The sequence below is a fragment of the Schistocerca gregaria genome, chromosome 3, assembly GCF_023897955.1.
Source record: "Schistocerca gregaria isolate iqSchGreg1 chromosome 3, iqSchGreg1.2, whole genome shotgun sequence".
Taxonomy (NCBI): Eukaryota; Metazoa; Arthropoda; class Insecta; order Orthoptera; family Acrididae; genus Schistocerca; species Schistocerca gregaria.
In genome coordinates this window covers 849,330,876-849,349,529 of record NC_064922.1, presented here as the reverse complement: position 1 = coordinate 849,349,529, position 18,654 = coordinate 849,330,876, and the positions used below count along the sequence as shown (strand labels likewise).

The following is an 18,654-nucleotide window of genomic DNA, read 5'->3' as shown; positions in this document are numbered from 1 at the left end:
GACAGGAGGAGTACTCCCGCGAAGACTTCCACTGTCCCTCCAGCCAAATAACACTAGAGTCTTCCTCTAACTGGAAAGGCTCAAAGAAAACCACCAAAGGCAAACGGACTTTTCATTCGTCGACTTTAAGATCTTCTTCGACGGTGTCACCACGTGATACATTAGCTCGGCCAGCCTCCGGGTCGCCGGTGCGCACCACCAACCATTTTTCAGCATTTGACTCCATATGCCAACTGCACAAGCGAGCCCTACATCTCTTCCTCATCATGACTCTCCTCCAATGGAACGTTCACCGCCTTCGGTCCCACAAAGAGGATTTATGGCTGCTTTTAGCATTGCAGTGTCCCCTTGTACTCTGCATTCAGGAAACGAAATTGTGCCCTCAAGACTGCTTTGAGCTTTCGCATTTCTTACCGATTCATTTTGACCTCTCCCCCCGAGATCGGCATTCCATCTCATGGGGGCGTCATGTTGCTCATATGGGGTGAGATTCATAGTCAACCCATCTCCCTGACTACCCATCTTCAAGTTATTGCAGTTCGCCTTTTCCTCCCCCTCCTGACTTTTTCTCTCTGTACCATTCATGTCCCTCTGTCATTTGATGTCACCAGGGCAGACGTCCTTCAGCTTATTGGGTAGCTACCTCTCCCATTTTTGCTACTCACTGACTTCAATGCACATCATCTCCTTTGGGGTTCTCCCAGGACCTGTCAGAGGTGCCCTTTTGGCTGACCCTTAACCTCTTCTGCCTTAACAATTTAGCACACACTTCTCTTTCCAATTCCTCACACACCTATTCCCATTTGGATCTATCCTTCTGCACTGCCCAGCTTGCCCATCATCTTGAGTGGTCCCTTTTTTCTGACACTCGAGCAACCATTTCCCATATCCTATCCATTTGCTGACTCCTACCTGATCCACGTACACACCCAAATGGCAGGTTACTAAGGCTGACTGTCAGATTTGCTCCTCCCTAGTGACCTTCGAAGAACAAGATTTCCCCAGTTGTGATGACTAGGTGGAATATCTCTCAAACGTTATCCTTACTGCTGCAGAATGTTCCATTCCTTGCACTTCCTCTTTGCTACATCATGTCCCAGTCCCTTGGTGGACTGAGGCATTCCATGATGCAATTCGCACATGGAGATGTGCTCTCCACTTTTTTAACTATCATCCTACAGTGGCAAACTGCATTCTTTACAAACAGATGCGTTCAAAGTGTCATCGCATTTTTAACAGTTCCAACCCTTCCTCTGTCATGTGGGCCAACCTCCAATGGCTCTCTGGGACCAAGACCCATTCCAAAATTTCTGGCCTGCCAGTAGCAGATGATGTCATTGTGGACCCTATTGGTGTCTCCAACACCTTGAGTCGCAATTTTGCGGAGGTTTTGAGCTCTTCCTATTATCAATCTGCCTTCTTCCATTGGAAACGGGCAGAGGCGGCTCAGAAATACCCTTCTCTTCTCTGAATCATAAGTGCTACAATGCCACACTTACTATGAGGGAGCTAGATCATGCTCTCAGTTTATCCTGATCCTCCGTCCCAGGGCCAGATGCCATACACATTCAGATGTTGCAGCACCTTTGTCTAGTGGGCAAGCACTTTCTGCTTAACATGTACAACCACATTTGGGCAGAGGGCACATTTTCCAGACTTTGGCATGAAGCCACTGTCGTACACATACCTAAGCCTGGTATGGACAAAAAACTGCCTTCTACCTACAGCCCCATCTCTTTTATCAGCTGCATTTGCAAGGTGATGGAACGTATGATTCTTGCCCGGTTGGTATGGTGGCTTGAGTCTCCCTATTTACTGACGAATGCACAGTGAGGCTTTCAAACACGGCATTCTGCAGTTGACCATCTCGTTACTTTGTCCACTCGTGCCATGAACCGTTTTCTGTGGAAATCCCAGAATGTGGCTGTGTTTTTCTATTTGGAGACGATCTATGACACCTGCTGGAGAACTGGTATCCTCCATACTCTTTACACATGGGGCTTCAGTAGCCAACTGCCCTGTTTCCTTCAGGCATTTTTAAAAGACAGCGTTTTCAAGGTGCATGTGGGTTGTGCCTTGTCGGACACCTTTATCCAGGAAAACCGTGTGCCTCAGGTTGCATACTGAGCATCATCTTCTTTGCTGTCACCATTAACCCTATAATGACGTGTCCCTCTTCTGTTACCTCCTGGAGTTCGCTTTCGGAACTTGCTACAGCGGCTTAACTTTATACACCTACACCTTTCCTAGTGGGTGTGAACCCTTCACCACCTTGGCTTCGTGAAGTGGGCCTTCATTCATTTCCTAAGGACATTGCTGCAGCCTCAGTCTATTGCTTCAGTTTCACAACTTTCACATGGAACTTCACGATAGTACCTGTGTATACACTTATGACTCTCGGACTGACCATGGGGTTGGGTGTGCCTTCGTCATTGGCAGCTGTGTCTTTCAATAGTGGCTTCCGGCATACTGCTCAGTATTTACAGCTGAGCTCTTTGCACTGTATCTGGCCAAGGAGTACATCCGTCGACACAGTCTTTTCAATTGTGTCCCCTGCTCAGACTCACTCAGCACCCTTTAAAGTCTATATGCGCTGTACACCATCCATTGATTAGTGCAGTGGGTCCAGGAAAACTGTCACTTGCTCACTCTTGGCGGAGCCAGTGTGATGTTTCTGTGGGTTCCTCGTCATGTCGGTGTGCCAGGAAACGAGCCTGCTGACGCCAGAGGCCAGATTACAGTCGTACTGCCTGCGGATAACGGTAATGCCACAGTTCTTCTGACAAGGGAAGCCTACAATGAGAAGATATATTGTCAGCTAAATGATTCTACGTACCGCAGAATTGAAAAGGACCCAACAAGCTGAATATCAAGGAAAACTGCTACCCTTTTGAATGACTGTTCTCTACCTGAACAAGTTATCAAGAGATTGAGACCACACAATGCAGTACCACCAATACTCTATGATCTTCCCAAGGTACACAAGGATGGTGCTCCACTACGATTAATTGTGAGTAATACTGGTGCTGCCACCTATTCTACAGCAAAATATCTGGCCTCAATACTAAAGCTGTATGTGGGTAAGTGTTGGCACCTTATACGTAATTCCGAGGATTTTGTCAGTCGCTTGAAGGAAGTTAAGCTTAGCAACTCGGATTTATTAGTCAGCTTTGATGTGGTCTCACTATTTACCAAAGTGCCTTTAATGGAATCATTACATCTTATTGGTAACTTATTCAGTGCAGAAATGAAGGCCTTGTTTGAACATATACTCTCCTCAACGTACTTTTTATTCAATGACGAATCCTTTGAACAAACAGACGGTGTCGCCACGGGGAGCCCTTTGTCCCCTGTGGTAGCTAATCTCTTCATGGAGGACTTTGAGGAGAAAGCACTTGAGTCTGCTGTCTTAAAGCCTACGGTCTTCTGGTGGTACGTAGATGATATTTTTGTTGTATGGCCTCATGGCAGACAGGAACTGGAGAAATTCCTTCATCATTTAAACTCTTTACATGAGAACATCAAATTCACGATGGAGATTGAAAAAGATGGCACTTTACCATTTCTAGACATGCTAGTACGCCGTAAAAATGATGGGTCATTAGGACATTCTGTGTACAAGAAACCGACTCACACAGATCTGTATCTCCAAGTGTCAAGCTGCCACCACAGAGCACAAACAGCCGGTGCTATCAGTACCTTAATACATCGAGCGTATGTAATAGCAGATGATGAAAACTTCCACGCAGAATTAGAACACTTGCAGAAGATTTTTAAAGAGAATGGCCACACTTCACGCCAAATAAGAAAGGCCATGCGGAACTGTCATAACAAGAAGCAGCGCACTGAGGACGCTGATGACGACTTTAAATCTACTGCGTTTCTTCCATACGGGAATGTGTCGTCGAAAATAGGCCGATTACTGAAGAAGAATAAAATCAAGGTTATCTTCCGTCCACCAGCAAAGAACCAGGCTCTGGTTGGATCCGTTAAAGATGATTTACAACTGAAGAAAGAAGGCGTCTACAAAATTCCCTGTGAATGTGGCTCTGCATATATTGGCCAGATGACAAGAACTGTCCATGAACGATGTACAGAACATGAAAGATACACCCGTCTGCAGCAACCGTCAAAATCGGCAGTAGCAAAGCACTGTATTTCATTGGGACACTCAATGGAATACAATGGAACAAAAATGTTAGCTCCGGTTTCCGGATTTTGGGATTCCGTAATCAAGGAATCAGTGGAAATACGTCTTGCCGATAATCTTATAAATCGTGACAACGGCTTTCAACTGCATAAAAAAGGGAATCCTGTTATTAAAATTATAAAGTCACAGCGGATTAGACTGCGTCATTCGATACTCAATGACTAGATGATCTTTTACTTTCACCACCGAGGGCAGCACGTACAACTCAGCTATGCCGTGCATGTCAACACGTGACGCATGCGCTGTAGGATGTCAGTACATTTCGCATGCGCGAGATTTGGCATAAATACTGCAACTGCACCTGGGCTCTTCAGTAGTTGTGTACTCACCTGATGATGGCCGGACGTCTCTGGGCTGAAATATCGTGGCAGAATGTCGACGGGATCCGGCTGCATACCGGGAAATTATTAGAGGAATGGACAGTGTCTTGAAAGGAGGATATAAGATGAACATCAATAAAAGCAAAACGAAAATAATGGAATGTAGTCGAATTAGTTAGAGTGATGCCGAGGGAATTAGATTAGGAAATGAGACACTTAAAGTAGTAAAGGAGTTTTGCTATTTGAGGAGCAAAATAACTGATGATGGTCGAAGTAGAGAGGATATAAAATGTAGACTGGCAATGGCAAGGAAAGCATTTCTAAAGAAGAGAAATTTGTTGACATCGAGTATAGATTTAAGTGTCAGGAAGCCATTTCTGAAAGTATTTGTATGGAGTGTAGCCATGTATGGAAGCGAAACATGGACGATAAATAGTTTGGACAAGAAGAGAATAGAAGCTTTCGAAATATGGTGCTACAGAAGAATGCTGAAGATTAGATGGGTAGATCACATAACTAATGAGGAAGTATTGAATAGGATTGGGGAGAAGAGAAGTTTGTGGCACAACTTGACCAGAAGAAAGAATCAGTTGGTAGGACATGTTCTGAGGCACCAAGGGATCACCAATTTAGTATTGGAGGGCAGCGTGGAGGGTAAAAATCTTAGAGGGAGACCAAGAGATGAATACACTAAACAGATTCAGAAGGATGTAGGTTGCAGTAGGTACTGGGAGATGAAGCAGCTTGCACAGGATGGAGTAGCATGGAGAGCTGCATCAAACTAGTCTCAGGACTGAAGACAACAACAATAACAACAACAACAACAACCATTAGGAGGAAGGAAGGATTCGCGTTCAGCTAATGAACGAGTGAGAAGCACACCATTTTTAGTGAGTAATTGTAGACCGCCATTTTGGGGTCGCTATGAATAAGTGAGAAGTATATATTTCATATGTGCACCGTTTAGAAAAATACAGTATTGTTTTATTAACAGAAAGGTCGTGTGAGTTGTTATTTCAAATAGTACAATAATTACAAGAACTGAAGCCCACCTGTGTACTTTGGAAAATTATGAAGATCCGATAAGCTTAATGGGAACACGGTCAAGACTTCGGAGGTGAACACAGCTACCAAATGTAGCATTATAAAGAATGGTAAGCACAAATCTACAGTGGAGAAAGAAACTACTTCTCCCTGCAAAATAATATGAACTAATACAAACTTATTTCCAGGCATAGCTCAGCTTATTGTGCTTGTCATTCATGCCGAAAAATTAATCTCATTAATTCAATACATTTTAAAAAGCCCCGCATTTCAACATTTTATTATCATCTATTCCATTATTTTATTATATTGTACCCACCACTTTGTCCACATTGCACCCAAGTTTTAACTGTCCACCTCTTCCTGACAGACTGCCCATTTTTTAACATGTTTTGTTCCTACTTGTGTTTGCCATCTGGGCTATTGGCCATTTTAGCAAATAACATGTGGACTGTCTACCGTGTTTTACTTTTTATCCTCCAAAGCAATATGGCGAAGCCATTTAATTTTTTGTTTTGGACCTCTGTTTCTGTATGGTGTTTTCCCCCCCTCCCCTGTGCCTGTTTGTAGCTGTCTTCTATTACGTCAACTGGGACTGTCGTTTAATTGCTTTTTAACTCCTCTCTGTCTTTGTGTTCTATAGTTTTGATTCGAGCGCGTATGACCCCAGTTGTTTTTTGTGCTCAAAAGCTTAACAAAACCAAAACCCAACCATTTTATTCTGTTGTCAGCAGGAAGGATGATGATGTATCAGAATAGATATGCAGCACCAGTTCTCGACAATTTTTATGCTATTCTTCATTATTATTCTGCTGTTTATGAAATCTTCTCTATAAGCTGAGTCACCGTGTCATTTTCTGCAATGTCTCGACAAGTTTTCCTCTCATCATCTTCAGGCAAAGTGTTAAGTTCATGTCCGATTCATTCTTTTCTTCCTGTTGGACCACAGACTCTTATACCAAGAGCTCAATGGGTAGGCCAGTTGTGTGCCTCTGGAAGAGATGTTGCTGCCATGATGGAATGCCTCCCCAGGGGGAAGAGGGGGCTCCTGGCATTGAGAACTAGTGCTACGTATCTTTACCGTTTGCTGCTTCCACCACTTTTGCATCAAGCTATTCTGGATGTATTTTTGCTAACACTGCATCCCATGTGGAGCTCAGTTTGACGTTGCTGTTCCCATTGACAAGATTGTGATGTACTCTTATTTCCATTGCTTCATTGACCAAATCCCAGAACTGGTTGGGACAGGTGAGAATCTTGTTCCGTTCAAGAACAAACCTGTCTCCTTTGTTGATGCTGTGCTGTGCTACTGCAGACTTGTTATTTTGGCTGATGCAAATGCTCTTCACACATTCTGAAAAGTGCTGCAGGATTCATCGTTGTGTCTGGCTGATGTACTTCATGCTTTACTGATAACCATTGCTGTTGGATGTCAAGTATCCATAGCCATAGCTGAGACTGCCAGGATAATAGAGAAGTATGACATAAAAACAATTTTCTGTACAATAGTTAAAATCAAGCTGAGGCTCCAGTCAGCCAAACACCATCTACTGTTACGGGCACCTGACATCTACATCATTGGTTCAGAGTATGGCACGGAGTGCATCAGCCAGGTGCAGTGATGTATCTCGCAAGACTGTTCAGAACCTGTGAAGAGCATTTGCCTTGGCCAAACTGAGAAGTAGCATTGGCAGAGCACATTATCAGGGAACGAGATATGTTCATTTTTGAACAGAAAAGGTGTCAATGCATTCTGGAATTCTGTCCTAAAAGAGGCAGTAGAAATAAGATTAGATGATTATATCGTTGACTGGGACAGCAGTTTGCAACTGAGCTCTGAATGTGGTGTGGCATTAGGAAAATAAATAAAGAATGCTGTGATGTGAAAGGGACATAGACTGCATGGGGGTTGGGCAGGCAGCACCAGTTCTCGGCACCAGTAGCCCCCTTCCCTGTGCTCAGGCCTTTCCCACCACTGGCCGTGACATACCTTACAGAGGCAAGTGATTGGCCATCCTTTCGGACCTGCGGCAGAGGAGTCAGCTGTCCAGTGACTATAAAAGAATGAACTGGATGTAAACTTGACACTTTCATGCAAGTGACAATACAGAACCACTGTGACAGCACAACGCCATGACTTGGCTAATAACATGAGAAGTTTTCGGCAATGATTTTCGGTGAAAAAGCTTTGCTTTCCCTCTTGTCTTTTATTTATTTTTATCAAGGTTTTTAATTTAAATTAAAGTGTTATATATGCAGCTGCTCTCATGTAAGGCATTTCTTTTTGTAAGTGTAGTTTTACCTCATGTTGTCCACTTTCCTCTTCCACTTCATCCTCGTGCCCCTCCCATGACCCACTCATTCACGTGAGCAATGTTTAATCTTAATGTTTTTTGGATTGTTGCCTTTAAATTTGCTTACTGTTTAGCTTTGACACTTCCGATTATGTTACTACTACACTGTAAAAGATGACATTTACTCTGTGTTTGTACCTCACTCTCCATGCATAATATCTTTTTGGATTTTGTTTATTTTAAAATTTTCTCAGGGAATCGAATGTTCAAACAAATTTCGGGCTTGCAACCGGTTGTCATTTTGTACATCCCATGGTATTTCAACTGGACACCTGCCAGTCTTATTTAGGTCAGCCATCAAAGACATGTCATTGATGGCTCACCTGAAGATGAAATATAAGGGGATGTGTTAGATGATGACTGGCACTGAGTGCGAGTCCAAAATTTATTTGAACTTTTTGGATGCTGTTCACTAGTAATGGAGCATCTATGTGACAATGTCAGTTGTAGCATGATGGCGGCCTTGTAAACTGAAAACTGGTTAACAAAATAAATAAATGCTGTAGAACATTTACAGTTATGAAGTTGTTCCACAAAGCACAATGGAAGAACCATTTAACAACTGACATTAATGTATCTTATAAGAGATGTGAGTTTTGAAATTTTGATTGCTTGCTGCTTTGTACTGAATGCTTACTAAAATAAACAATAAACCCTTTCATTCCAGGCTGAATTCCACTATCTTGTACTTCCAAAGGAAGATATACATTCCTTGACGAATGTCACTAGAGCTAATCTTCCACTTCTTAAACACATGGATAAAATTGCTCAGGAAATAACAAGAAACCATGAGGAAAGACAGTTCAAGTTAGTATACATTTTTGCTCCTTTTGGTGAATGTAGGAAATACAATGTAATAGAAAATGAGTTGGACTTAAAATTATGTTATATGCATGTTGAATAAAACTTAAATTTAATGTTTGGGTTGGTCAAGGCTCAACCCTAGGTCTGCTATTTTTTCTGCTATTTTTCCTCATATACACTTTGTGATCAAAAGTATCTGGACACCCCTGAACACACATGTTTTTCATATCAGGTGCATTGTGATGCCATCTACTGCTAGGTACTCCATGTCAATGACCTCGTTAGAGAGCAAAATGGGGCACGCCGCGGAACTAACGGATTTTGAATGTGGTCAGGTGATTGGATGTCACTTGTGTCATACGTCTGTCGCGAGATTTCCACACTCCCAAACATCCCTAGGTCCTCTGTTTCCGATGTGATAGTGAAGTGTGGAAACATGAAGGGAAACATGCAGCATGACACCGTACAGACCGACCTCGTATGTTGGCCAACAGAGACTGCCGACAGTTGAAGAGGGTCATAGTGTGTAATAGGTAGACATCTATTCAGACCATCACACAGGAATTCCAAACTGCATCAGGATCCACTGCAACTACTATGACAGTTAAGTGGCAGGTGAGAAAACTTGGATTTCATGGTCGAGTGGCTGCTCATAAGCCACACATCACTGCGGTAAATGCCAAACGATACCTCACTTGGTGTAAGGAGCACAAACATTGGACAATAGAACAGTGGAAAAATGTTTTATGGAATGACAAATCACGGTAAACCATGTGGTGATCCGATGGCAGGGTGTGTGTATGGCGAATGCCCAGTGAACGTTATCTGCCAGTGTGTTTAGTGCCAACAGTGATATTCAGAGGCAGTGCTGTTATGGTGTGGTTGTGTTTTTCATTTCGGAGGGGGGGGGGGGGGGGGGGAGGCAGCTTGCACCCTGTGTTGTTTTGCATGGCACTATCAGAGCACAGTCCTACATTGATGTTTTAAGCATCTTCTTGTTTGCCACTGTTGAAGAGCTATTCGGGGATGGTGACTGCATCTTTCAACACAATCGAGCACGTGTTCATAATGCACAGCCTGTGGGAGAGTGGTTACACAACAGCATCCCTGTAATGGACTGGCCTGCACAGAGTCCTGGCCTGAATGCTATAGAACACCGTTGGGATGTTTTGGAATGCCTACTTGGTGCCATACCTTACTGAAAGACTTCGATACCTCTCCTCGTTGCAACATTCCGTGAAAAATGGGCTGCCATTCCCAAGAAATCTTTCAGCACCTGCTTGAACGTATGCTTGTAAGAGTGGAAGCTGTCATCTAGGATAAGGGTGGGCCAACACCATGTAGAATTCCAGCATTACCGATGAAGGGTGCCACGAACTTGTAAGTCATTTTCAGCCAGGTGACTGGATACGCTTGATCACATTGTGTATGTAAACAATCTTTCATGCAATATGTAACAAACATCAGTTCTTTTTGTGGATGACGCTAATATTGTAATTAATCCAGGCATATATACAACAGAAGAAATTATAAATATTGTTCTTAAAAGCATCATTGACTGGTTTTCTGTGACTGGGCTGACTCTCAATTTTAAAAAGACACAAATACTCAGTTTGCATATCTGATGGTACTACATCAATGATAAGTGTAATACATGGTGAAGGAATAATACATAATGCAGAAACTTCAAAATTCTCAGATGTTCACATTGACGAGAATTGAAATTGGAGAAAGCACATTATGAAACTCCTCAAAAACCTTATTTCAGCCATATTTTCACTTAACATCATTGCAAATCTAGGGGCTAGAGAAATCAGTATGATAAGACATTTCACATGTTTTCATTCAATAATGTCATATGGAATAATGTTGTGGGGTAAAATTTTAAGAGAGAAAGTGTTCATTGCTCAAAAATGTGCTGTAAGAATATTATGTAATGCTGACCCATGTGTGGTGCTCATCCACGATCACTTCTATTACTGCTTCCAGTATATTTATTCCCTCATGAAATTTGTTTTAAATAATCCACAGCAGTTTAAAAGGAACAATGATGTACATAATTACAATGCCAGAAGGAAAAATGACATTCATTTCTCCATATTAAGGTTGTCTTCAGCACAAATATAGATGCACAAATCTGCAAACAAAAATTTTAATCACTTACCCAGTGATACAAAATGGAACATCAGAATAACAAAGTGCATTAAAAATTTATGCTTAAATGTAGACAGAGCATTATAAAACGATCATCTTTTTTCATTAGCCCATCCTTTTCTGTCACTCTGTTGCTATGACTTCTGCTTCCTCGCCCCCCCCCCCCCCCCTCCCCTCCACCCCTCAATCCAAAACAACAAAAACTAAAAAATTCTCTCCTACCCAAAAGTTTTGACGAAGTACTGTATGAATAAAATGTTCTCGGTTTTCAAGCCGCATCAAATGGAGTAAAATCCTCGAGCTTTCGATGACCATCTCCGCCATTGTCGTCAGGAGTTCACTGACTGCCAGGGCTGCTACAGTTTCTCACTTATGTAGGCATGATATCAGCGGCATCCAATCAGATAGACCCAATGTGGCACGTGCGTGCGTAAGTCGACCCAGGCAGCTCGTGGCGCTATTGCCCGTGGCCGCACCGCTGACGTCAGGTGGCACCAGGGGGAGGTGCCACATTTGAAACGGCCGCTCCCACGTCGTGCATCTGTCTTTGCTTTCTTTCGATGTCCAACGCCCACCCCCCATGCCCTGCTGAGTGTGTACCGCTAGTCTCTGTTGAAATTGTTGTTGTTTAAACGAATCTCAGCCGCTTCCTTCCCTGGCGCCACCTGACGTCACCAGCATGCGCCACGTTGGGTCTATCTGATTGGCTGCTGCTGTTGTTGTCATGCCCATGTAAGATAGAAACCGTAGCAGCCCTGGCAGTCAGTGAACTCCTGACGGCGATGGAGGAGATGGTTATCGAAAGCTTTAGTATTTTATTAAATTTGACGTGGCTTGAAAACCGAAAACGTTTTATTCATGTATGCCATTGTGAAAGACTCAGAGGACGCAAAATACTGTATGTTTGACAAGAGTAATAATTTACACTTTAAGCAAGTCATTGGAATTACATAGGGTAGCTGGGTCAACATTGTGTTCTCTTCTTGGCTCGTAACTACAGACTGTGTTTTGTGGCAACATGCAATCACCTCTCTGACTGAGCTTTAAGCTAACTCCTTATCACTTAGTGCCCGTGTGCAGTTCTGTTGTCCCTTCTGTCAAAGGGCAACACAACTGACATTTTTTCTTCCCTGTGAGAGATTTGATGCATTTATAGTCAGTTACTTAGTAATGTAATAAGTGTGTGTTTTGAAGTTTTCCCAGCACATTGAGCATCTCATGAGATTTTGGGATTACAGCCACGTGATACTGACTTCTTGCATCGATATTTTAACAACCAGACAGCCATTTTCAGATGAATAGTATCACTAGAAATTGGTATTGCACATCACTACATTCTTTACAAAAGTTGAAGTGTTGGCCAGAATGAAACTCTTGGCCATGAAAAGATCCTTTTGGAATTAAATTACAGTATCTGCAGAAATACGTTTGATGTAAGTTTTTATTAATTGGGATGGTGGCTTTCAGCTGCATAAGTTGAGACACCCAGTCATTTGGTTATTTGTTCACAAAGCAAAATTATATGCCTAGCGCCATTTAATGTGTAGAGAAAGTACATAAAAGGGTATGCGTATTTGTGCTGATGTCCGCTTAACTTTATTATATCAAACAATAGAAAACCCAGGATGGAATGTAGCAAAGGAGTTTGTAACTTTTTATTATATAGTGTAACAGAAAAACAAATTACATCAAGTGGGAAACGAAACACAGTTCTCCAAACTAGTCCAAAGAAACTGGCCCCAAAGATAATGGACATTGTGTCCTGTTGACTGTCGATAGTCACTCCCACGCAAACCCCTATCCCCACCCCTAAAGTGCAGAGTACCAGATAGGCCAGGGTACTTAAACTTCATTTCCTGGCCCACACGAGTGTGGATGTAAGGGGTCGGGTGCCGTTGGATGGTTCTGCTTGTATAACTTTTCCCAGGGTGTGAAAGTTGGGCCAGTTACAGCTATCTGGCTCTGGCGTGATTGTTGACCTTGTTTGTAGGTGTGCATGAAGTTGACTTTGTGGTGGTGAGCCTTGCTGGCAGCATCCAAGCAGTTTTTACCCACAGTGTGGAGACTTTGGTCCTCTTTCTGTGGTTGAGGACGGTCACTGTATTTTTCTCATCGTAATGCTCAGTATAGGCCGATGTACAGTGGCTGCAGAGGATGTAGTACCAGATCTATGGGAAGCACGGTGTGTGCGAAAACTGGGTGTGTGTGGTATGCTGTGATGGCAGAGTTGCACAGAAGGTCTCTGCATGCTTTCTGATTTGCTGCAAGAGACAGGTTAGCTGTGCCTTGTTTGGAAGAGGCATGGGTGCAAGAAATTCCACTGGGATGCATAATTGTTCCCCGTACATGAACTCTGTCAATGAACAGCCCACATCAGTTTTTAAACAATCCGTAAACACAAAAAAAAACCAGTGGCAATGCATGAGTCTAAGAGTCTCTGTGGTACATCAGGTAGGCCTTTAACATACAGTGCCACCTTTCCACCAAGCTGCTGCTGGCTGGGCTGTAGCTGGTTGTTCAGTTATGTCAGAAACTGCAAAATGTTGACAATTGCTAGAACATTGTGGACTCAAATTGGCGTCCCTGTTTGGTGGGAATGAGAAATGGAAACCCAAAATGGGGCACTAAAGTTTCCATGAATTCTCACGTGGTAGTCTTTGTGGGAACATCTCTGATCAGAATGGCCTCTGTCCACCATGTGCAACAATCCACTGCCATAAACAAATACCTGTAGCCTTCAGAAGGGGGAGGGGCACAGCCAGATCAATGTGGACATACCCAAAACATGCACTAGAAATTGGGAATTGTCCTACTGGAGTGTGCACGTGGTGTCATACTCCACTGTGTTGGCACTGAAGGCAGAAGCGGGCCCAGTCCCATGTATCTTTCTTGACTGACGGCTACACAAAACGGACTGTCACCAACCTCGTTGAGATGTTAGTTTGTGGGTGTGCCAAGTTGTCAATGCTGTCAAATTGTCATCAGAATTGGGGAGGAATTAATGTATTGGCATGGTCTAGCAGTATAAATGTGGCACCATACTTAGACAAGCCGCAGGGCACGTCCATAAGTTGGGAATGCAGGCCGGTGGAAGAGTCTGCAAGAAAGATTGTAGTTGTGTTCCCAAAGTTAGAGCACTTGCAAGTTCAGAACAATCCAACATCGAAGCTTGCCCATTGATGTGTGAAAAATTGTCTGCCACAATAGTGTCAGTTCCATGGCTATCACACACATCTGTAGAAAATCATCGTATGTACTCGATTTGGCGAGCCTGTTGCGGAGAACATGAACTGCTGATTTTGTGGAAACTTGACACGATGGGTTTGTGGCTGGTAAATATTGTGACAGGTCTGCCCTCAAAGGAGGGGCGGAAACGCTTGACACTCATAAATTTCGAGGAGTTCTGTTGCATATGCACTGCAGCAAGTTTGGCTGGCATGTACCTTCTGAGAGAAAAAAACTTTGTGGTTGCCAATGTCTGTTTACCTTCTGACGGAGTGCTGCACCTGTTTGGAACTGGCTTGCTTTGACTACACAAGCTGGGTGGGCTCCTAATGCATGAGCATCATGCAGGCTGTCTTGCAGCTTTGTGAAGACTGACTCTGTCTTGTGCATCTGTGGAAGTGGGCGTTTGGCATGTTTGTTACCTCCAGCCAATGCATTGTGTAGCATTGTCCGAATGGACATTCTGGGAGTTGGCGTTGATAAAAAGCATATCATTCCCAGGAATCGCCTGAGTTCTTGAATATTTTGAGGTTGATGGAGATTATGCAACAGTTCCACTCTTTCACTTTGAGACGTAGGAACCCATGACGCTGTGAACTGTGGAGCGTGCTGTATCATGTTGAGTTGCTTCTTGATGTTCTGGATGCTGTCGTCAATGTCACAGTGGAAGTTTTGCATGGACGACATGCTGGTATGGGATGATGTGGGGTATGTGTGAAGAAAAATTGTCCACTGCCACACCACTGTAGTTTTGGGCTCATCATTTATGCAGGGAAATTTTCACTCCATAAAAGGAAGAGTACACACATTTGTGCTTATGTCCACTTAACTTTATTATACAGTGTGACAGAACAAGAAGTTACATGAAGTGGGTAATGACACATCCTTCTCAAAACTGGTCCAAAGAAACTAGCCTTGAAGATAATGAAGATAGTGCCCTGTTAACTATCGACAGTCTCTCCCAGATATTCTTATCAATTTAATTACTGAGTTTTAACTTTGTGGTTGTGCACACAATAACACTGTTGCCTAAGTGCATCTCAGATGCAGCATAACATGACGAGAGATGTGGTTGTCTAACTTAGACCTGTGCACATGCATTGTTCTGACAATTTTTAGTATAAACATAGCAAAGCACACTAATAATCTCCACTCCTAAAATTAATCTGTAGGTTGTTGCCTAGTTTTCTGTTTAAAGAAGGTGGCAAGAAGCCAACTTCATCTAACTGCAATCCCATAATCTTGTTGAATTGAATGAGAAGGAAAGACTTCCTTCTCATCCCATATGATAAGTCTCCCCTGACCCGTGGTTCTGGCTGACTTTACTGAAATCAACCCCTTTTTCTAGACCTCTCCAGTCCTTTTCCTTCACCCTCCTTCCTTTCCCTTCAACCCTTCTGCCTGAAGAAGGAGCCACTGGCTCCAAAAGGTTGCCAGTTACAACCATCTTTTATGTGTGTGTTCTGCCGCCACTTAGTAGACTATTTATCTATCCAATTGAACAATAAATGCTGCATTTTCCAAAACATCCATGGCAGATAGCTATTCTCAGACACTCATTCTTACATTGAATGTGTGCATGAAAACAGTAATTCGTAACTCTTCTTCCGTACAATGAACAAGTAAGGTTAAATAGTGTTGTATGAAGGCTAACAATAACAGTCTGACAGATTGATAGCAGTAATCCACAGACATGCTGGGCACAACTGTAGATTATTTGTGTTATAGTTTTGTAACTAAGTAAGTACAAATCAAAAATGTGAAAGTTATATTTTTTAAATATGTTGCAGGATTGGTTACCACGCAGTTGCAAGTATGGCAAGACTACATTTGCATGTGATCAGCGATGACTTCAACTCACCTTCTCTCAAAACAAAGAAGCACTGGAACACTTTTACAACTGACTTCTTTGTTCCCTCAGCAAGTATGTACTTCGCGGACCATCTGTTGCGACCTTAAGAAATTCTAAAGATGAAAGAAGAGCATCTACATGCCCCCCCCCCTCCCATACTCTGCTAAGCCGATCTGCCATTTCATAGTTGGTGTAAACAATATTGTTGTTGTTCTGGTCTTCAGTCCAGAGACTGGTTTGATGCAGCTCTCCATGCTACTCTATCCTGTGCAAACTTCATCTCCCAGTACCTGCTGCAACCTACATCCTTCTGAATCTGTTTAGTGTACTCATCCCTTGCTCTCCCTCTACGATTTTTACCCTCCACGCTGCCCTACAATACTAAATTGGTGATCCCTTGATGCCTCAGAATATGCCCTACCAACCGATCCCTTCTTCTAGTCAAGTTGTGACACAGAATTCTCTTCTCTCCAATTCCATTCAATACCTCCTACTTAGTTACGTGATCTACCCATCTAATCTTCAGCATTCTTCTGTAGCACCACATTTCAAAAGCTTCTATTCTCTTCTTGTCTAAACTATTTATCGTCAACGTTTCACTTCCATACATGGCTACACTCCGTACAAATACTTTCAGAACAACTTCCTGACATTTAAATCTAAACTCGATGCTAACAAATTTCTATTCTTCATAAACGCGTTCCTTGCCATTGCCAGTCTACGTTTTATGTCCTCTCTACTTTGACCATCATCAGTTATTTTGTTCCCCAAATAGCAAAACTCCTTTACTACTTTAAGTGTCTCATTTCCTAATCTAATTTCGGCAGCATCACCCAATTTAATTCGACTACATTCCATTATCCTCATTTTGCTTTTGTTGATGTTCATCTTACATCCTCCTTTCCAGACATTGTCCATTCCGTTCAACTGCTCTTCCAGGTCCTTCGCTATCTCTGACAGAATTACAATGTCATCGGCGAACCTCAAAGTTTTCATTTATTTTCCTTGGATTATAATACCTACTCCGTATTTTTCTTTTGTTTCCTTTACTGCTTGCTCAATATACAGATTAAATAACATCAGGGATAGTCTACAACCCTGTCTCACTCCCTTCCCAACCACTGCTTCCCTTTCATGCCCCTCGACTGTTATAACTGCCATTTGGTTTCTCCACAAATTGTAAATAGCCTTTCGCTCACTGTATTTTACCCCTGCCACTTTGGAAGAGATTATTCCCCTCAACATTGTCAAAAGCTTTCTCCAAGTCTACAAGTGCTAGAAACGTAGGTTTGCCTTTCCATAATCTATTTTCTAAGATAAGTTATAGAGTCAGTGTTGCCTCATGTGTTCCTATATTTCTGCGGAATCCAAACTGATCTTCCTCGAGGTTGGCTTCTACCAGTTTTTCCATTCGTCTGTAAAGAATTTGTGTTAGTATTTTGCAGCCGTTGCTTATTAAACTGATAGTTCGGTAATTTCCACATCTGTCAACACCTGCTTTCTTTGGGATTGGGATTATTATTTTCTTCTTGAAGTCTGAGGGTATTTTGCCTGTCTCATATATGTTGCTCATCAGATGGTAGAGTTTTGTCAGGACTGGCTCTCCCAAGGCTGTCAGTAGTTCTAATGGGATGTTGTCTACTCTCAGGGCCTTGTTTCGACTTAGATCTTTCAGTGCTCTGTCACACTCTTCACTCAGTATTGTATTTCCCATTTCATCTTCATCTATATTCTCTTCCATTTCTACAATTCTGTCCTCAAGAACATCGCCCTTGTATAGACCCTTTATATACTACTCCTACCTTTCTGCTTTCCCTTCTTTTCTTAGTACTGGGTTTCCATCTGTGCTTTTTATATTCATTCAAGTCGTCCTCTTTTCTCCAAATGTCTCTTTAATTTTCTTGTAGGCAGTATCTATCTTACTCGTAGTGATATGTGCCTCTACATCCTTACATTTGTCCTCTAGCCATCCCTGCTTAGCCATTTTGCACTTCCTGTCTATCACATTTTTGAGACGTTTGTATTCCTTTTTGCCTGCTTCATTTAGTGCATTTTTATATTTTCTCCTTTCATCAGTTAAATTTAATATCTCTTCTGTTACCCAAGGATTTTTATCAGCCCTCGTCTTTTTACCTACTTGAGCCTCTGCTACCTTCACTATTTCATCTCTCAAAGCTACCCATTCTTCTTCTACTGTATTTCTTTCCCCCATTTTTATCAGCCCTCGTCTTTTTACCTACTTGAGCCTCTGCTACCTTCACTATTTCATCTCTCAAAGCTACCCATTCTTCTTCTACTGTATTTCTTTCCCCCATTCTTGTCAATCATTCCTTAATTCTCTCCCTGAAGCTCTCTGCAACCTCTGGTTCTTTCAGTTTATCCATGTCCCATCTCCTCAATTTCCCACCTTTTTGCAGTTTCTTCAGTTTTGATTTACAGTTCATAACCAATAGATTGTGGTCAGAGTCCACATCTGCCCCTGGAAATGTCTTACAATTTAAAACCTGGTTCCTGAATCTGTGTCTTACCATTATATAATCTATCTTAAACCTGTCAGTATCTCCAGGCTTGTTCCATGTATACAACCTTCTTTCATGATTCTTAAACCAAGTATTAGCTATGATTAAGTTATGCTCTGCGCGAAATTCTACCAGACGGCTTCCTCTTTCATTTTTCTCCCCCAATCCATAT

General features: G+C 42.5%; 1 protein-coding gene across 2 annotated transcripts in view; it reads left to right on the top strand.

Moving 5' to 3' along the window:
- The window catches only part of LOC126354777 (aprataxin), an 86,659-nt gene that overhangs the window by 55,271 nt on the left and 12,734 nt on the right, over window positions 1-18,654 (top strand). For both annotated transcript variants that reach the window (XM_050004675.1, XM_050004674.1), the window contains exons 2-3: window positions 8,596-8,735; window positions 15,902-16,035. In XM_050004675.1, coding sequence (XP_049860632.1) covers window positions 8,596-8,735; window positions 15,902-16,035 — 274 coding nt within the window. The remainder of the gene's footprint in view (window positions 1-8,595; window positions 8,736-15,901; window positions 16,036-18,654) is intronic.